At 35.2% G+C, this 17,896-nt stretch overlaps 2 protein-coding genes across 2 annotated transcripts in view; one reads left to right on the top strand and one right to left on the bottom strand.

The window, feature by feature from the left end:
* The window catches only part of LOC117986647 (liprin-alpha-1-like), a 168,624-nt gene extending 157,827 nt beyond the window's left edge, over positions 1-10,797 (top strand). Inside the window, 1 exon segment of the mRNA XM_069501958.1 lies at positions 573-10,797. Coding sequence (XP_069358059.1) covers positions 573-668 — 96 coding nt within the window. The 3' untranslated portion in view covers positions 669-10,797.
* A 2,938-nt stretch (positions 10,798-13,735) lies between these two features.
* Positions 13,736-17,808, bottom strand: LOC117986243 (ribosome biogenesis protein BMS1 homolog). The gene is made up of 2 exons (XM_034973076.2): positions 16,800-17,808; positions 13,736-16,272 (listed from the first exon to the last, which is right to left on the bottom strand). Exons 1-2 carry the CDS (start codon positions 17,701-17,703, stop codon positions 13,772-13,774), a joined length of 3,405 nt encoding a protein of 1,134 aa, XP_034828967.1. The 5' UTR covers positions 17,704-17,808; the 3' UTR covers positions 13,736-13,771.
* Positions 17,809-17,896: the final 88 nt, after the last annotated feature.

Raw genomic sequence — 17,896 nt, 5'->3', positions numbered from 1 at the left:
GGAACACCAATAAATTTATTTTAGCTCTATGGTGTCGGCAATCTAATTTCAAAAGGATCTACATACCAAATGTCCTCAAAATCTAACCAATTTTATTTTCGAACGTTAATCGCTTTAATTTTTCCCCGATGAGATAAGATCTGAAAGATAAATATTTCGCAATTGTAATTAAACTTTATGTTCGAGTTTTAGCAACACTCGCGTTGTGCAGACGTAAAAATAAGGCACGAGTGAGCCTCATGATTGTTAAAGTGATAATTTAAACATACCAGAAGTGAAGGTAAATATTAATCACGACGCGAAGAGGCTTATCGAGAGTTTTACCTTTTATAATAACCTTACTACAATATTAACTTGATGAGGGCACAATTGCTATTGCAACCACTCAATCAAAACACAAAAAGCATTTAATAGTCGGTCGAGTCTCTCGTCGGAACGAGACTGGCTTGAAAACCATCAACCACCCGTATTTATACAATCGATTCAAGATGGCTTTCTCGCTACAGATCAAGTGACTTCCGTTTTAAAGGCGGCAATTACAAGTGCGATAACATAATTGTGGTAATTTCCAGGCGCGTCAGATCCTAGAAGTGGAATACACCAATTTACTAGTCGCGGGCACGGAGCGCACGGCGCGCGCACCGCACGACCACGCGCCGCCCTCCTGACACCACACCATCAACTAGGCGGCCTCACGTGACGTCACCGCACCTGTGACCACTGAACCACCCGTCTAGCGGGACAGAACAAACGTACCTCGGGTACAGACCTGCTGCCTCAGGTATCAAACTGTTAGTCAGGCGGCAGACAGACGTTTTATGGGACTATACTACCGAATACGTGTCGCTGTGTATGTGTCATTGTTATACGAAGTGCTTAATTATACGATTCCGATTGTAGTGCCAATCATGATTAACGGTGTACATAATAACCTAAATAATCAAATTTCAGAAGTACCCTCAATATCTAATAAAAAACGCAAATTTTTAAAATACCCTCAAAATCCATTAAACTTGAATTTTCAAAATACCCTCAATTTCCAACAAAATTACTTAAGTAAGAATAACTTAAGATGACACCACGCTATCAACTAGGCTATCTCACCTGGCGTTACTTTATCTCTGAATAGTGAAATACTTGCCTAGACGACTGAACAAGATATGTATGTATGTATGTATGTATGGTACCTTGGGTACTAATTTTTTGACTGATTGTTTTTTTATTTCCTGTTAAACAAATACTATGGGACTACAATCCGTTGAAGTATTTGACTTATGAAATGAAAACGTATGAACGTACGATTTCTATTGTAGTGCGAATTGCGATAAATGGTGTACAAATTACCCCAAAAAGTTATAGTTTTAAACATACCCTCAATTTGCAAAAAAAAAATTAATTTTGTAGGTAGTCCAAGATTTAAACAACAAAAGTTTTAAAGTATTTCTAAAAAGTGCCTAAGAACAAATTCCACTACTAACTAGGCATTTACACCCTACGTTGCTTGCCCTCATTGAAACTTCAATTTTAAAACGTGGTCTATTTCAAAAAGTCGATAGGTTTTATCGTTTTTCGGATAACTTTGGAAGACATTGATTTGGACTGCAATATGAATCGTTCATTACATGAATATTGGGACAGTTTAGTTGACAATTTTAGAACATACTAATAAAATAATCTAAATTGTAGACAAAAATTAAATATGCTTGCATCCATTTTTCTCATTTCAACTCAAAGGGCTATGAATTTAGACTAAAATTTTCAACTAATTTTGTACTCATGTTGTTACCATAGACAGCATTTTTTTGGATATTTCTTTAATTTGACCTAAATGAACTGTATTCACCAATTTATATTTTAAAAAAAAAAACAAGTAAAACAATGTCGCTGTCTAATAAAATTGTAAATAATTGGTTTTATTTATTTCATTGTAATTTATTTAACTTTATTGGAAATGTGTATCAACTAATAGGGAAAAATGTACTGCAAATTAATTCTCCTAATATATGAGAATTTTACTATAATATTATGGTCTATGGTCTGATCGTCTTTTTGTAATATGGCAACATTCTTAGACTTTGCGTATAGACAAGCAGGTAAATTGCACGAATTTATAGACGAGGGGGGATCGAGCACTCCTTATACCTATTTGAAGCAAATATCTACTTATCGCCATCTCACTTAATAATTACCAAATTAGCGGCAGTCGAAGGGGGATAGCGATAAGTAGGCATTTGCTTCAAATGGATATTAGGAGCGCTCGATCCATCTTTATTATACATTCGATTCATATAAAAATCATACGATCGGATACAGAAAAGTCACTTTTTTAGGATTACTCAAATATTATGGGACTGTTGATTTTTCTTGTATAGCTAAAACGCCAAGATTTGAGGTATTAAAAAAAGTGGTTTTTTTTTCAGTATTCGGGGAGCAGCCAATCAGGCCCACCTACAGTCTTTTATATTCATAGACAATAAAGTTACAAATTTAAAATAATATTTTTTTCTAGTCATATTATTCATACACCGGAAACGATAGAACTAAGTCTGTTGCCACATTTTTCAAAAAGAGCAAAAGTGTTGTTATTATTACGATAATAAAACTCTCATCTGTGTATAATATTAATAATTGAATAAAATCGTTGTAGCGTAACGCTTTATATTGAAAATAATAATAATGTATTTAATTAACGAAAGTGCCCTGGAGGGTAGTTTTACAAAATGTACTTAAACTCGTGTATTCCATGTATTTATTAATAAAATAACTATTAATGATATTGAAGAATTGAATTGAAAGGCTTTGGGGTGTGTTGTGCTCGAGATAAATATACAATTACTTAGGCTGAGATCTATAGAGCTCACTTTGACTTTGCTCAGACTTAAGATTGAGTTAAAACGAGACAGATTTATGTGAGAGACATACTACTGTCTCGTTTTAAGTCTATCTTAAGTCTAAGCAAAGTCAGAGTGCGCTCTATAGATTTCACCCTTAGTACCTTGTTCTAAAGCTAATGTGCACGATTTCGCACCTTCCGCTAACTTCACTCACAAGTAGGAAAGTACTAAGCTGTGAGAGAACTTAGCAGGAGGTACAAAACCGTGCTTTTAGCGTTTAAATAGGGTAATACCATTTATAACCAGAAAACTTAAGTCTCCTTAGTAAAAAGTCTGGACTATAATTATTTGAAAAGACGTATTCGAACTTCATATTATATAGGACTATTGTCGTACCCACCCACTCCTAATACAAAGCTAATAGAGTTCTTTCTTGCATGCAGTCACAAGAGCAAACACAAAACTAGTCTCGTTGTACAGTGTTACTGCATCGTTCGTAATCTCCTATTTTATCTATGGACTATTCAGTTTTACTATAAACTTGAACTAAAACAATCAGGATTTCTATCGTAAATACCGTTTCGACTACCCGCTGTTTCATATCATTCTATCCACTTACATGTAAACTGCCTGTCTGTCGGTGTTCTACAGGATATAGTATTCCGGAGACTGTGCTAAGGAACTATTTGATGTAGCTCTCACCTCGCCATTCTACTATCGGCCCGCGCATTGTACTATTGGAAAGGTCTGCACCACTACATAACAATTTTTTTTTTTAAAAAGAGTGAACTAGAGTGCGGGAACTCTCGGTTTGATCCTGAATCGATATCTGTCAAATATTAGCTGGGGGTGACGTGAAATTAAAGAAAAATAGGCTACCTGGCGTCAAATGTAGGAACATTTGACGCGTACCAGTGGCGTCGAAGCCTCGACGTACAAGTTCCCTAATTGGGTATTTGCTATTTGACTCAATTTTTTTTATTAGTTTATTATAAACTAGCTTATGCTCGCGACTTCGTCCGCGTGTACAACAAAATTTCAAACCCCTATTTGAAAATTCAACTCCTAAGGGGGTTACCCTTAGGAGTTGAATTTTCAAAAATCCTTTCTTAGCGGATGCCTACGTCATAATAGCTATCTGCTTGCCAAATTTCAGCCCGATCCGTCTAGTAGTTTGAACTGTGCGTTGATAGATCAGTCAGTCAGTCAGTCAGTCAGTCACCTTCTCCTTTTATATGTATATAGACTAGGATAAAAAGAATGACGTAAACTGAAAAAACTATTAAATCGATCAAATAACAAAAAAGTTATAAGCATTTAAATATTTCTGATTAGACAGAGATAGCGATATAGAATTTTGACGTCACACCTTACTAATGCCATAGTAGCTTCGTGCGGTTTCATACAAATTTTCGTTTTGCGAGAAAGGGATAGAAGACCCTTCCACTCCAACATTAGTCATTATTTTTATCCTAGTTTATAATAAAGTAATAATATTTATCAAATTCAAAAGTAGGAAAATACCCAATTGTCGTGAACTGTATCACTGTGTTGTCAATTTAGTTCTAAAATGTTTGTACAACGGAGCTTGTAGCGATCGGTAGTTATGCTATAATTTGTTACAGTTCATGCAATTCACGAAGGCGAGTGGACTTTACTTGTGGTTACGTCGGATACACGGGCATTGCGTAAGTGTGCGTGCGTGTCGGACCAATCAGTCGCGAGCAAGCGCTCGCACACGCACACATTCAGTGTACGTTACTTATACCGATACGACTTAAACACAAGCATGAGCCACTCGCCTTCGTGAATTGCAAGAACTGTAAGAGTTTATAAAAGTAGTCCGCCATTTAATTTAAGTGAGGGAGTGTAACTTACATTTTATTTTTTTATACACGCTCGATCACAATTACACCTGATGGGAAGTGATGATGTGGCCTAAGATGGGACGCGTTTGCCTAGGATATACCTACCCACTGTTGTTTTAAAGATTTATAAATAACTAGCTGATGCCCGCGACTTCTTTCGCTTGGATTTAGGTTTTTAAAATAGCCGTGGGAACTCGTTGATTTTCCGGGATAAAAAGTAGCCAATGTCACTCTCCAGGTCTTTGACTATACCCATGCAAAAAATCACGTCAATCACGTTGCGACGTGATTGAAGGACAAACCAACAAACAAACACACTTTCGCATTTACAATAAGGGTACTCTGATGGTACCTAACGGTCACCCGGCGCATTCGGTACGATGGTAAAAACGATGATGCTCATTCGCCTCGTCTGCTTGGATTTAGATGTTTTAAAATCCCGAGTGAACTCTTTGATAATTCAAAAATACTTGTAAACGTTTAATTGAATAAAAAATATTTTTATTTATTTATTTATTTATTTAAATTATCCGAGATAAAAGTGATAGATGCATGGAGGGATGCAGCTATCTCAATACCGGTCAAAATCGATTAAATTCATGGGCCGCGAAAACATAACAAGCAGATAGACATATTTTCGCATTCACAAGATAATTAACTGGCATTTTCATTAATAAAAATACAAATATGATATCACAATGTACATAAAAGCTTTTTAAATTAATTATTTATTATTCTGCCAGCACTCCCCCACTGGATTTTAAGCTCAATAACTAATGGAGTAAAGTGTATAATTGTATAGCTAACCGATTTATAATTTGAACGGAATCTTTATAGTTTTATTAGCTAATAACTATTATCAATATTATGGTGTAAATATGGGTTTCTATAGCGTTTATATCGAGGTAGGTATCAAATGTAGCAATATTTAGCTAGGATGTGTTCAAACGATAACGTTTTACTAGAAGTTTTTATTTTATATTAATTTTATGTTATGCTTAACTATTTATTAACTAAAGGTAGGGTATTTAAGTTTAGCTGACTGGCAACACTCGACGAAGCTACGCGTTTGTTTTTAACACGTTTTTTTTTTAAACGAATACCTCATACATTAACTTTTATTATACTAGTACGTTGGACTCCTTTTGTATCTATATTAGGCCAGTGAGTAATCTAGCAGTAGTAGACCTTCTATTCGAAAGGTACGGGGTTCGATCCCGAGTTATTTGTGTATTAATCAATTCTGCCAATCCGCACTGGGCCAGCGCCGTAGACTATGGCCAAACCCTTCTTGTTCTGAGAGGATCGTGTTCACTAGTGTGCCAGCGATGGGTTGATTAGTCTAGCGTGCTAGTATAATATTTTTTAATAACCTCATACATATGTATGATTGATAATAAATATTACACAAACTTTTGACAACATCACAATTTATTTAGTTTTTTTATCGTGACGTTTTAGGGCCGCTTCACATTTCGGCCGGGGTCAAATCACTATGTATATATTTGCGACAGTATTATAGTACTATTGTAACGTTAGGACTCCTTCATTTTATAAGAACGCCTTAAAAGACAAATTAATAGACGGGTCTATATACCATGAGACATTGAACGAATTCCAATCAAATGTCAGTGAACCGTTTTTGGCTGTACTAGAGTCTGGCTAACGAAATATGAGACTGGAAAAGCTCAAACCACTGGGTCTAGAACCTTGACATTTTACATATAATAGGTTGTTTCTATAACGCGTATGTTTTAAACTGAACTAAATGATTTCCTTTTAAAAAATACTATGGGCAACCCTTGGCTGTAGCAACCCTGGCTATTATAGCACTCCATAAAAGATGTCTTATGAGAATGTCTTATAGTGTGTGGGCGCCCTTATTCGACGCGGCCGGACGCTTTGTCTATGGGATGATATTAGGATAAATTGTACCTAAAATGAAGCCTTCGATGTGAATAAATATTCGAGTCGAGTTTTTGATTCGATAGTGATTTTCGATTATGTCAGTTATCGATGTTATGAAATTATTTTAAATATGAATTTGAGTAGTCTCTCTTTCTTAAAGGAAATAAAGGCCATATTTCCTAAAGAAATTTGTCATAAAATTTAATTCGATATAAAATCGATGTCTTAAAATTTAATACTGCGATGTAAATTGTAATACATAATATAATCGACATAATAAATTTAATTTTTGTAAGAATTATATTTTTTGGATTGATATTAAAAATCATCAATGTTTACTACTTGACATATTTTATCGATTGACACAATATTGAATCTAAAACATCGACTCCATATAGCTAGATATTTGTAAAAAATAAACTTATCGCGCTAACAATCGCAATTTTTATTTTATTTCACGTTTGTTTTTTAAACTCAGTTTTAATTTTATTATGCAAATGTATAGGCCTATTGTTATATAAATCTTGAAAAGGAAGTATTTATTGAAAATATTAGCTCCACTGCGGGGGGTAGAAACCTTTGGGCGCACGGCGTCTGTATATCATTGGTACACATCATTTGTTTCTTTGTACTAAGGTCTGATTGTACAGAAATTGCCAAATCTAAAATGTTTTTATGATGGCTTTAAAGGGAATTCCGAATCAGTGGTATATTCACTCGGCGATTCGAAAGTATTTTATAAAGTTTAGTACTTTTCTATTTCTACGTCTAATAGCATATGTTAGAGCAAAATAATTAAATATTTTCATATCATCAATAGTTACAGTTTATAGCGATTCTTTAACTAATTTGTAAGAGTAAAGTTGAACGCTTCAGTAAGATAAATGCCGCACGCAACGAATTTTTTGGTTGCGTTCAATCATTTACACGAGTACATCCTTACACACTTATTATCAAGGTACATACAATATTTTTGGTGCGTAAATATTGATTTTGTTCAGTTTTTATTGTAATGTACGGCTTATTCCGTTTATCCACCCTAAATCACCCACCCTAGGGTGCATACTCGGACATGTGTGTAGACTGAATTGGTATGCGGGGTGGATAAGACGGACACAAGTTAAGCCATAAAATTACAGTATATTTTTGTGTTACATAGCAACCTCTATACAATCAGACTTTACAAAATTATGTATTATAATTGTATATTATAAAATTAAAGAAATATATTAAAAACTACATAAAATTTTATATGCGAAATTGTAACGATTATTATGTTGAAGTTTTAGAGCCTTAGCACAGGACGCTTAGCACGAAAGTTGTGATTTACATTGGTACAATCTCAATTGGCTCAATTTATGGTATTCTTGTAACTGCATTTCAGCCAATAGTGGGAGAGAATCATCCAATCAAAGATCATTGTGATATTCACACTGCAGCTGTCAAACTTTTGTGCAAAGTTCCTTTTCCGAAACCTCGATTAGCGGTCAGTTTAGCTTTTCGTACTATTGGCGCTCCCACATGTCGGTTATATATAACGTTATATAACATAATAACATTCTCCAAGGCGTGGACACATGTCCTAACCCCTACTTAGGTTAGCCCTTTGTATTTATCTGTATACACTATTCCTAATTAAATGTCACATTTTATAACATCTGACCTTGTTTTATAATTGCTACCATTGTCTTGATAATATATTTCGCAGCAAATATTATTGGCATATTAATAACAACAATTTATAACTTTTTGTTATACACTTTTACGTAACAAATGTTATGTAACACTTTATAACCTTAGTGTGGGAGCGCCTTATCCAAAACTCCACAAGTGCCAACCCTGAATGGAACGGACGCGAACGTTGGCTTCGCGTAAAACGCCTTACATACGGTCAAACTTGCTGTAACTACCGCTTTTCCTATCTCTTGATGCAAGATCAAAAAAAGGCTCGACGTGTGTCGAGTTTGACCTTATCGGGATGTACAGAATAAGTTGGACCGTGTATAAGGCGCTTAACATTTCCAGAACATTCCACTCGTGTATGGAACACCCAAGTCCCAGTGGCTCGCGCAACCAAAGAGTTAAAAGTTACCTTCACATTAAGGAATTTAATTACTCTAAATCATTTATGTAATGGAAATTTCCGATTATATAAGAAAATGAGACAGTTAAACTAAAAAATTGTAGTCAATGTTTTTTTCAATGGTTATGTGAAAGTCTAAGGACGTTTGTGCACTCATACTTGACGGATTCCGTCAAAATACGAATCGAATGAGTATGTATATTTGTATGACGGCTACTTCGAAGGATCACGGAAACCAACCGAATACGGATGAGTGCACAAACGCCCTAAAGCTAGCCGCATTGTATGCGTTTTCGTACGATTTGACTCGTGTGAACACGTACGAACACGCACGAACAATAACGACCTTTTAAGTACTATACGAGCGCAACGACTGGGTGTAAATACGACTAACTCGCGCCCAGGGTTGGCATTGTTTTAAACATATTTTTTATTAAAAAAAACCGTTTTAAACATGTTTTAATAAAAATTATTTAACTGGTTTTTTACCGTTTTCGCGATCCCATAGTACTTGAAAGGTCGGTATTATTCATGCGTGTTCGTACGTGTTTAAAACGCAACCAAAATGCGGCTAGCTTAAAGCTGCCTTTGATTTAGAGACGTCGCACACGTGTTCGACGCGCTTTCATTCAAAGGCATCCTTATTGTTAGGTTAAAGTAACGTAACGTAAAAGGCACATCTATCTTTACGTACCTACCATACCGACTACAGTACACATTCATGTAATATTTTAGAACCTATATGAAAATAAATCACGCTTTTGTCATCCACACCGAAAGAATGCGGCAATTATTGGATCTTTCAATTTTTTTCGGTGCGTTTGACACAAATGCATACGTGCGTCATAATATCAAGTACTGTATGTGATATAGATGTTATACGCGCATCAATAAAGAAACAACTCGACTAATCATTCCGTCTCATTTACGCATTATACACAGGTATATATTGTGTATAATGCGTAAATGAGACGTGTTATTGACTCGTGATAATGGAACGCGTGTGTGGTCAGCTTTATTCTGAACGTTCTTGCATATATTATTAAAAAAATCATAAAGGTGAATGTACATTATATGAATCACGAGAAACCGAAATGTCTATATATTTATATAATTGGAAATTTCTACATGATCTAGAGTGTTTATGTATTATAGAATCTAGTGAAAAATTGTCGAATTGTATATAATTTTTGCATATGTGTTATATAGTTAGCTTCGTATAGTGAAGTGAAGAGTATTTACTTGTTTGGACCGCCGGCGGTACGCTCCTATGTCGGTCATGTGTATGCCATGTAAGCCGGCGGTCACATTCCAGGCTTTCGTGTAACGGTTATCGCTTTCGGCCTCGCCTAGAGGTCTGCGCTCACTACGTCGGACCGCATTACGAAAACGGAAAATATGACACGTCATGTAGAGATGTAAAATAAAATTATTGTATGCATTTTATATAATAACTACCTAATAAGCATTGCTGGATTACTTCTCATTAAAATATTATTTTAACTTAACTGATATTTCAATCGCCAAATAAACTTTAACGACATTTTGAAACATATCGAATACAATATGTATAAAAACTGGCAACATTTCGAATGTTAATTTGTTTTCTGTCTCTATTTTCACGATTGAAAAATCGGTTCCTAATCGAAATAATATAACGACATGCCAAAAACTGAAAAATGTAAAACAAAAGTTACACAAGGACTATTCATTCATTACTAACGGACGCCTACCAATGTTAACAGACATCCTTTAATAATTGAAAAATGCAGTTTTTTTTATCTATTTGTACGAATTTGTTTTAATGGCGTGTTTTTAATTAGATTAATTTCGAATCACCCAGTCACAGTTTCGAAACAATTGAACTGAAAAATGCTAAGAATTTTTAATCATAATAACTTTTTAGTAGAATAAAATGTCGCTTTATTAAAACGGTGCGGTTCGGTGCAGTGCGCGCAGACCTTACGTTGTTACAGGTATTTATACCACTACCGGCGCATTACATTAGTTGTAAATGTAAGATGTGGGCTTTGTGAACATTGAACTGACGACGGCATGCGGTGTGCATATGATAAATGGTAAATACAATTTACACGATACTATGCGACTGAGTTTCATTTTTTACTCCTACCCATGAATCTTTTGTATTAGAACATATGGCATAATACATATAAAGTGAAACAGAATGCCTTTGATTTCGTAGTAAATGCCAACCATGACGACCCTTGGCTCTAACTAGCTCAGTTCGGGTCACTGAGTTCGTTCTTATGGCTATAATAGCTTATCCCGCGATAACAATCGGGGTCACCCGGTGCGGGATAACGCGGGTAACGTGCAGGGCATCCCCCCGCCTCATACCCCAATAGGCTACTTGACTCATATCTAATTTCGTCCAATAAATGATTATTTATTATAGTATTTTGCTTAAGACAACGAAATATATCAATAACAATTATTAAAAACGCAGGATGGATATATAAATCCAATTAAAAAAAATACAGTTTTTATTTTTATTTGAAACGCAGAAAACGCTGTCAGCCATAATGTGACGTCATTAAATATGTAAACAAAGAAATGTCATCCCTATGTCACGCGGGGACTAACGTAGTATCCATATATATAAAATTTAAAGTCCTGACTAACTTATATATCAACGCACAGCCTAAACATCTAACCAGCTGGTCCTAGATACATGAAATTTGGTGGGTGTGTTCTTTGTAGGTAAAGACAAGGTATCCACTAGGAAAGGATTTTTTGAAATTCCACCCCTGAGTGGGTTAAACGGGGGTTTGAAATTTATGAAGTCCACGCGGGCGAAGTCACGAGCATAAGCTAGTTTTTATATATTTCTAAAAACTCATAGTAAACGTAAAAAATTATCGTTTTCTCTTTATAAATTGAATAAGTTATTAAGTAAGACTTACAACGAAGTGATCTTTGCAAAAATAAATTTGGGTTGAAGTCGTTAGTCATATAGGATCGTGTTACGTATATTTATTTCACTGGGCACTCTAATCCACAACTTTCCTGTGGTCTTTATCGATGCGTTTTTACATTCTCGGATGATACAATAACGATAATTACTATATTTTCCATGTAAACTAGTATAGAAGTCATGTTTATTAAACTTTGGGAAGTTATGCTGTTGTTTACAAATGCATGACGTCAGAGCACAGATAATCTATCGGCCAAACATGGCCGACAGTGTTTTCACCTGTCTAAGAAAAATATATTTTTAAATTAAAGTTTTACGGTTTTTAGGGCGCAAAAAAATATACCTAGTGTTAATTTTTTTGATCTAATAGGACAAATGTCAACCATTTAAGACCAACTTAAAAAAAGTGTCAACTAGCCTATTGACATCTCGAACTATACTAGCAAATTCCCAACCGTATATAATAATAGGTATGTCAAATTGAATTGTGTTGTATTGTAGGTAAATATTACCTAGTAGTAATAGGCTACTTGACTCATATCTAATTCCGTCCAATAAATGATTATTTATTATAGTATTTTGCTTAAGACAACGAAATATATCAATAACAATTATTAAAAACGCAGGATGGATATATAAATCCAATTTAAAAAAATACAGTTTTTATTTTTATTTGAAACGCAGAAAACGCTGTCAGCCATGATGTGACGTCATTAAATATGTAAACAAAGAAATGTCATCCCTATGTCACGCGGGGACTAACGTAGTATCCATATATATAAAATTTAGAGTCCTGACTAACTTATATATCAACGCCCAGCCTAAACATCTAAACAGCTGGTTCTAGATACATGAAATTTGGTGCGTGTGTTCTTTGTAGGTAAAGAGAAGGTATCCACTAGGAAAGGATTTTTTGAAATTCCACCCCTGAGTGGGTTAAATGGAGGTTTGAAATTTATGAAGTCCACGCGGGCGAAGTCACGAGCATAAGCTAGTTTTTATATATTTCTAAAAACTCATAGTAAACGTAAAAAAATAGCGTTTTCTCTTTATAAATTGAATAAGTTATTAAGTAAGACTTACAACAAAGTGATCTTTGCAAAAATAAATTTGGGTTGAAGTCGTTAGTCATATAGGATCCCTTTAAGCAAGTCTTTGCGTGTTACGTATATTTATTTCACTGGGCACTCTTAATCCACAACTTTCCTGTGGTCTTTATCGATGCGTTTTTTACATTCTCGGGTGATACAATAACGATAATTACTATATTTTTCATGTAAACTAGTATAGAAGTCATGTTTATTAAACTTTGGGAGGTTATGCTGTTGTTTACAAATGCATGACGTCAGAGCACAGATAATCTATCGGCCAAACATGGCCGACAGTGTTTTCACGTGGCTAAGAAAAATATATTTTTAAATTAAAGTTTTACGGTTTTTAGGGCGCAAAAAAATATAGTGTTAATTTTTTGATATAATAGGACAAATATTAACCATTTAAGACCAACTTAAAAAAAGTGTCAAGTAGCCTATTCACTGAGACGGCTCGTGAGGTAAGGCGCGGGTTGCGGGAGGATGACAATTGATATTTAAAAAAATACAAATCGGTCCAGAAACCTCGACAAAATCAGTGTACTTACATAGAAAACAAGAAACGGGCCGAATTGAGAACTAAAAAAGGAGTTTTGGAAGTCTGTCAAAAATCAAGGGATTCAACTTCGCTGTCACCGTCCCGCAATCCGCACCCCACCCTACGAGCCGTGTCAGTTAAGCGGTAGGTAATTAAGTATACCAATAAACCCATAATTAATATTACAACTGATTTTGATTTTAAAATAAGACCTTAGGACCTTTACCTGGGAAGAATATTTACTTACAAACTGAAATACTGGACCGATATTGATTAAATTTGAATAGGAATACGTCACTTAAGGTACTATCTCAGTGGCGGCGCAACCAGTCGTGCTACCAACAAAATGTAGGTATACAGTTCTATGGAGGGTACTTCACCTGCTTTCCACTTGGTTGTGCAACCAATTTGATGGCGGCAACTAGGTGTTAAGTAACAACATATCTATTTAGGAAAAGACTTCAAAGAAAAAGCAACATGATTTAAAAATTATATTAACAGTAATAAGTGAATGTTACATTTGCTTTTGTTTCCTATTCGACATTTGACTTAAATGTCTACAAATCCTCTTCTTCAACTCCTTTTGCCTCTTAATTTTCGCCCACTCTTCGGCCTCCTGCTGTTTTTTATGCTTTTTGATTCTCTCTGTCGTCATTTCTTTCTGAACCTCTTTTTTCTTTTCAAAGTTAGTTTTCAACATTTTCATTACATTTGACACCTTTTGTTCATGTGGGCTCTTAACTACTGCTACTTTATTTGGTAATATTGTAGCTTTTGTCTTCTTGTGAGTTAAAGTTGTGGCTTTTACTTTCGGTTTCAATTTGTAAGGCAAACCCTTCTGTAATTCTTTCGGGATTACTAAAGGTTTGAATACTTTGGGTTGTCTCACAACATCTGTGTACATTGAGTCTGTATTAGCATCACTCTTAATATTCCTTTCCCTTTTCAATTGACCTTTGGTCTTCATTCCTTCCCAAGCGTTCTTATTACCTATCGGAAGTAGTAGGTTAACTACAGGAGCATAAAATTTAGTGACATCAACTTTGAACCAAGTTCTACAAAAAGCTATATCACTCATTAAAATTTTGTCTTCAAAAGTGGCTCGGAATGCGCCTTCAGGTTTATTCAACGCTTTTTTAATCTGACCTCTTATACCAGAAACGGTTTTTACTCTAGCACCTTCAAATTTTGCTACCTCTAAAGTACTAGTAAACATGTCCTTAATAAATGCAGTTTTCTTATAAATCTTCAATGGAGTACCAACTAATTTTAACTTCTTCATTATTTGTGTTGATTTATTGATTTCATTGACGCTACCTGTTGCTGCTATCCTGAAACCTAGTTGTCTTATTTCATTCGATTTATTATTAACAGTCTGTAATGCTAGAAAGCCTGTGTTTTGAGGTGTTATTGGACCATAGAAATGCATGTTACACGTAACATGTTCTGGTGTGTATTTTAAGTACCTGCATTTAAGGTCATCTTCTATTTTAGAATAGATAGGTAATGTTTGGAATCTTCGCCATCCTAGCGAAATTATCAATGGATCGTTGGTTTTCAATATCTTTTTGTACCACCTATGCTTTTTAACTTTACATGATACGAAGCCGATATTCTGCTCAGCCATATTTAGAGCTCCAATCAGTAAAGGATAGCTGGAATCGAAATTTGTAACAAATTCTGAAGGCATGTTTTTAAATAGCATTCTGACATACAGCCCTGGTCTAAATCCTTCTACTTCAATCCTTAAACCACTGTCCAGGTTTTCGAAAACAGATTTGTTTAATTCAGACTGTTTTAAAGCTTCAGCTTTTAGATTTTCGTAGTAAGAATGGTCGCCTTTAATTCTATGATCATCAGAATTGTCGTATTCTGAATCAAATTTTGCCTTTAATTTTAGCTTTTTGTTGAGAATATCAGATTTGGTCGGTTCAGCTTTTCTCTTGGAACCTACTTCTTCTTTAGGCTCTTCTGGTTTTTCATCACCAGCATGCTTCTCTCCTGTTTCTAAGTCTTCAAAGTCACCATACATTTCATCATCACCATCACTCGCGTCATCTAACTTTAAGAGTTCTGCAGCATCTTCATCGGCCGATCTTTTTCCAGTAACGAAACTATTTATGATTAGTTGCTTATTTGCATCACTGAGCCAGTCTCTCAACTTAGGTTTATCTAATGAATAGAAAAATGAACACTCATCAAGATCTAATAGTTCTTTTTCCCTGTGCTTTTTCTTTTGAGTACTTGTAACTTTTTTGAAAAGTCCACCAATCTCTTCTTCATCACTTTCGCCTGCACTTTCTTCTTGCTCCTTTCTTTTGTTTCCTATTTCGAATTCACCATAGACAAGTTTCATAATATTTTTAGATGTTTTCTGTCTTTCAAAGTATGCCATGGTTGCCTTTTCAGGTAACTTTTCTTTCCATTTTGTGCTAAAATCTTCCTGTTCTTCTTCAGAACTATGATCATCGTCTGCCTTGGATGCAGTAAGTTTTTTTTCTGTATGCATTTCACCATTATTATCAGAGTCAAAATCATTATTCCAAGGTAATTTAGCATCTGTATCTTTTTCACTCTGATCAATACCACTATCATTATCTGAATCACTTTCATCTCCTGAACTGGATTCATCTGAACTATCAATCTTTCTTTCTTTATTACTTCCATGTTGTAAATACTCATCATTCTTCAACATATCTGGGTAAATGACAGCTCCTCCACTGAACAGTTTGAAGCCAGTTTCTTGCATTTGTTCATCCAGTGTTTCCTTGGTTTCTACAACATTTTTAAGCAATGCTTTTTTCTCATTGGTTTCCTCGTCTTCCACTTTGTGAGAGTGAGACCCTTTCAGCTCAATGTAAACTGCATCTTTGTCATAAACAATGCCTCCAACACCTGAGAAAGGTGCATAAATCTGCCTTTCTCTCTCCATCAGATGCCGTTTTTTCTCAGTGCTGGGCAGCGGGCATGGGTCAGGGAGATATGATAGCTCACTTATTTTCATGTCACCAACACCTGAAAAATGACATTTCTGTTACTTTTCCTTTTTTAATTAAATTTGTTTTATTTAAAATTTCATGCTAGTCAAATTATACTGAACCAATATTAGTTATTATTAAGTAGGTCTCAAAAATCTAGATGGCTGGCCATTGGACTTACATCATTCCCATGACACAAACATCAGGCATCATAATTATTTGAGTAAGTAGCTAGATGATGCCCGCAAAATTGTCTGCATGGATTTAGAATTTCATAATCCTGAGTGAAATCTCTGATTTTATAAGATACAAAGTAGCCTAGTACCCGGGATGTAAGCTAACTATGTACCAAATTTCATCAAAACCAGTTAAACAGATGGGCAGTGAAAAAGTAGTAGACACATAGACACTTTCACATTTATAATATTAGCTTGGAAGTATGGATTATTTAAAAAAAATACAATAGGATGATTTTGCCCCAAATCTCAATCAACATAGTCCAATTAGCACTAATTTAAATAAGTAATTATATAAGTGACTAAGATAAACTATTTTTATATTGACCTGCAATATGCACCACAGAATCTTTCATCAGCGGCACGCCTCTAACATATCCATACAGCACCACATCTCTGCTCACTTTAGGGTCCTTCCTTATGTTCTCCTGATTGGTTATATCTTCCAATCTATCAGCCAGCATGTAAGCGTGGGTCATCCGCCAGCTCAACGGCCTGAACTTCATCACAGATATGAATCTGGACAAATTCTTTATTTCATTCCTCAAATACTCTCCATGTATAATACCCGAGAGGTAAAAAAGTTTAGCCCCCGAGTATACCTCGGTCCAAAATCGATGCTTTAAAGTTTTCTTTGTCATCTTTAGTTTTTTAGCATTTTTTATCATATCTAAATGTGTAAGCACCCCCATGATTTTAGGCATACCGTGCACTTGACAGATGTTCAAAAACTCGAATATCTCCATCTCAAAACCGAAGCTAGCATCGCACAGTAGCAAAACGAGGTCTGCACACTTTGCTATGTCTATCATGGAATTTATGTCATTATTACATTCTATTAGAGTAATACGTCGCTTCTTTGATGTTACGATTGTTATGGGCCCATTAGTGCTCGTCACGTTCGTTTTGATGAAGCTTTTTATCAAGTTATTTATTAAAGTAGTTTTCCCTACTCGCGGTGGGCCGACCACTGCAACGACGATTGGGGGAGGCTCCAACGGTGTTTTGTCCACTTGTGGGATATGCTGCTTCTTGGCGATAACATCTTCCCGTCTCCGAAACTGTCTCTCCGCCCGTACAGCTGATTGTATAGCAAAAGCTTTGGGGTTTCGTTGCCGCGCGCTTAGGTTAGATTGATCAATTTGATTTTTCTTTTTCTTCTTCTCTGCTTTCCTGCCGGCATGTTTCGCTCGGTGCGCCTTCTTTTTATCAAATACCGATTCATCGGCCATAAAGAACTTGTGTTTAAAATGATTTTTTAAAAACTCTTTATAAATCTCACGTGTTGTTCTTCAATTGCTGGTTCAATTGACATTTGAAAAAGACAAATATTGACAAAAACTGACAGTTCACACGGGCTGACAGCACAGATAAATAAACGTTTGTTTAAAAAAGCTGTGGATTCTTGGCTTTTTCAGGTTGTTA

Source organism: Maniola hyperantus, chromosome 11 (assembly GCF_902806685.2).
Source record: "Maniola hyperantus chromosome 11, iAphHyp1.2, whole genome shotgun sequence".
In the NCBI taxonomy this organism is placed as follows: Eukaryota; Metazoa; Arthropoda; class Insecta; order Lepidoptera; family Nymphalidae; genus Maniola; species Maniola hyperantus.
Note: the sequence above shows the minus strand (reverse complement) of the source record. Positions and strands in the feature narration are given on the sequence as shown.

What these genes read in the sequence shown, in the direction of transcription:
- LOC117986243 (XM_034973076.2), bottom strand. Translation starts at nt 17,703, where the DNA reads ATGGCCGATGAATCGGTATTTGATAAAAAGAAGGCGCACCGAGCGAAA. An exon ending in TTCTGTGGTGCATATTGCAG is followed by an intron (nt 16,273 to 16,799) that starts GTCAATATAAAA and finishes GTCATTTTTCAG; the next exon opens with GTGTTGGTGACATGAAAATA.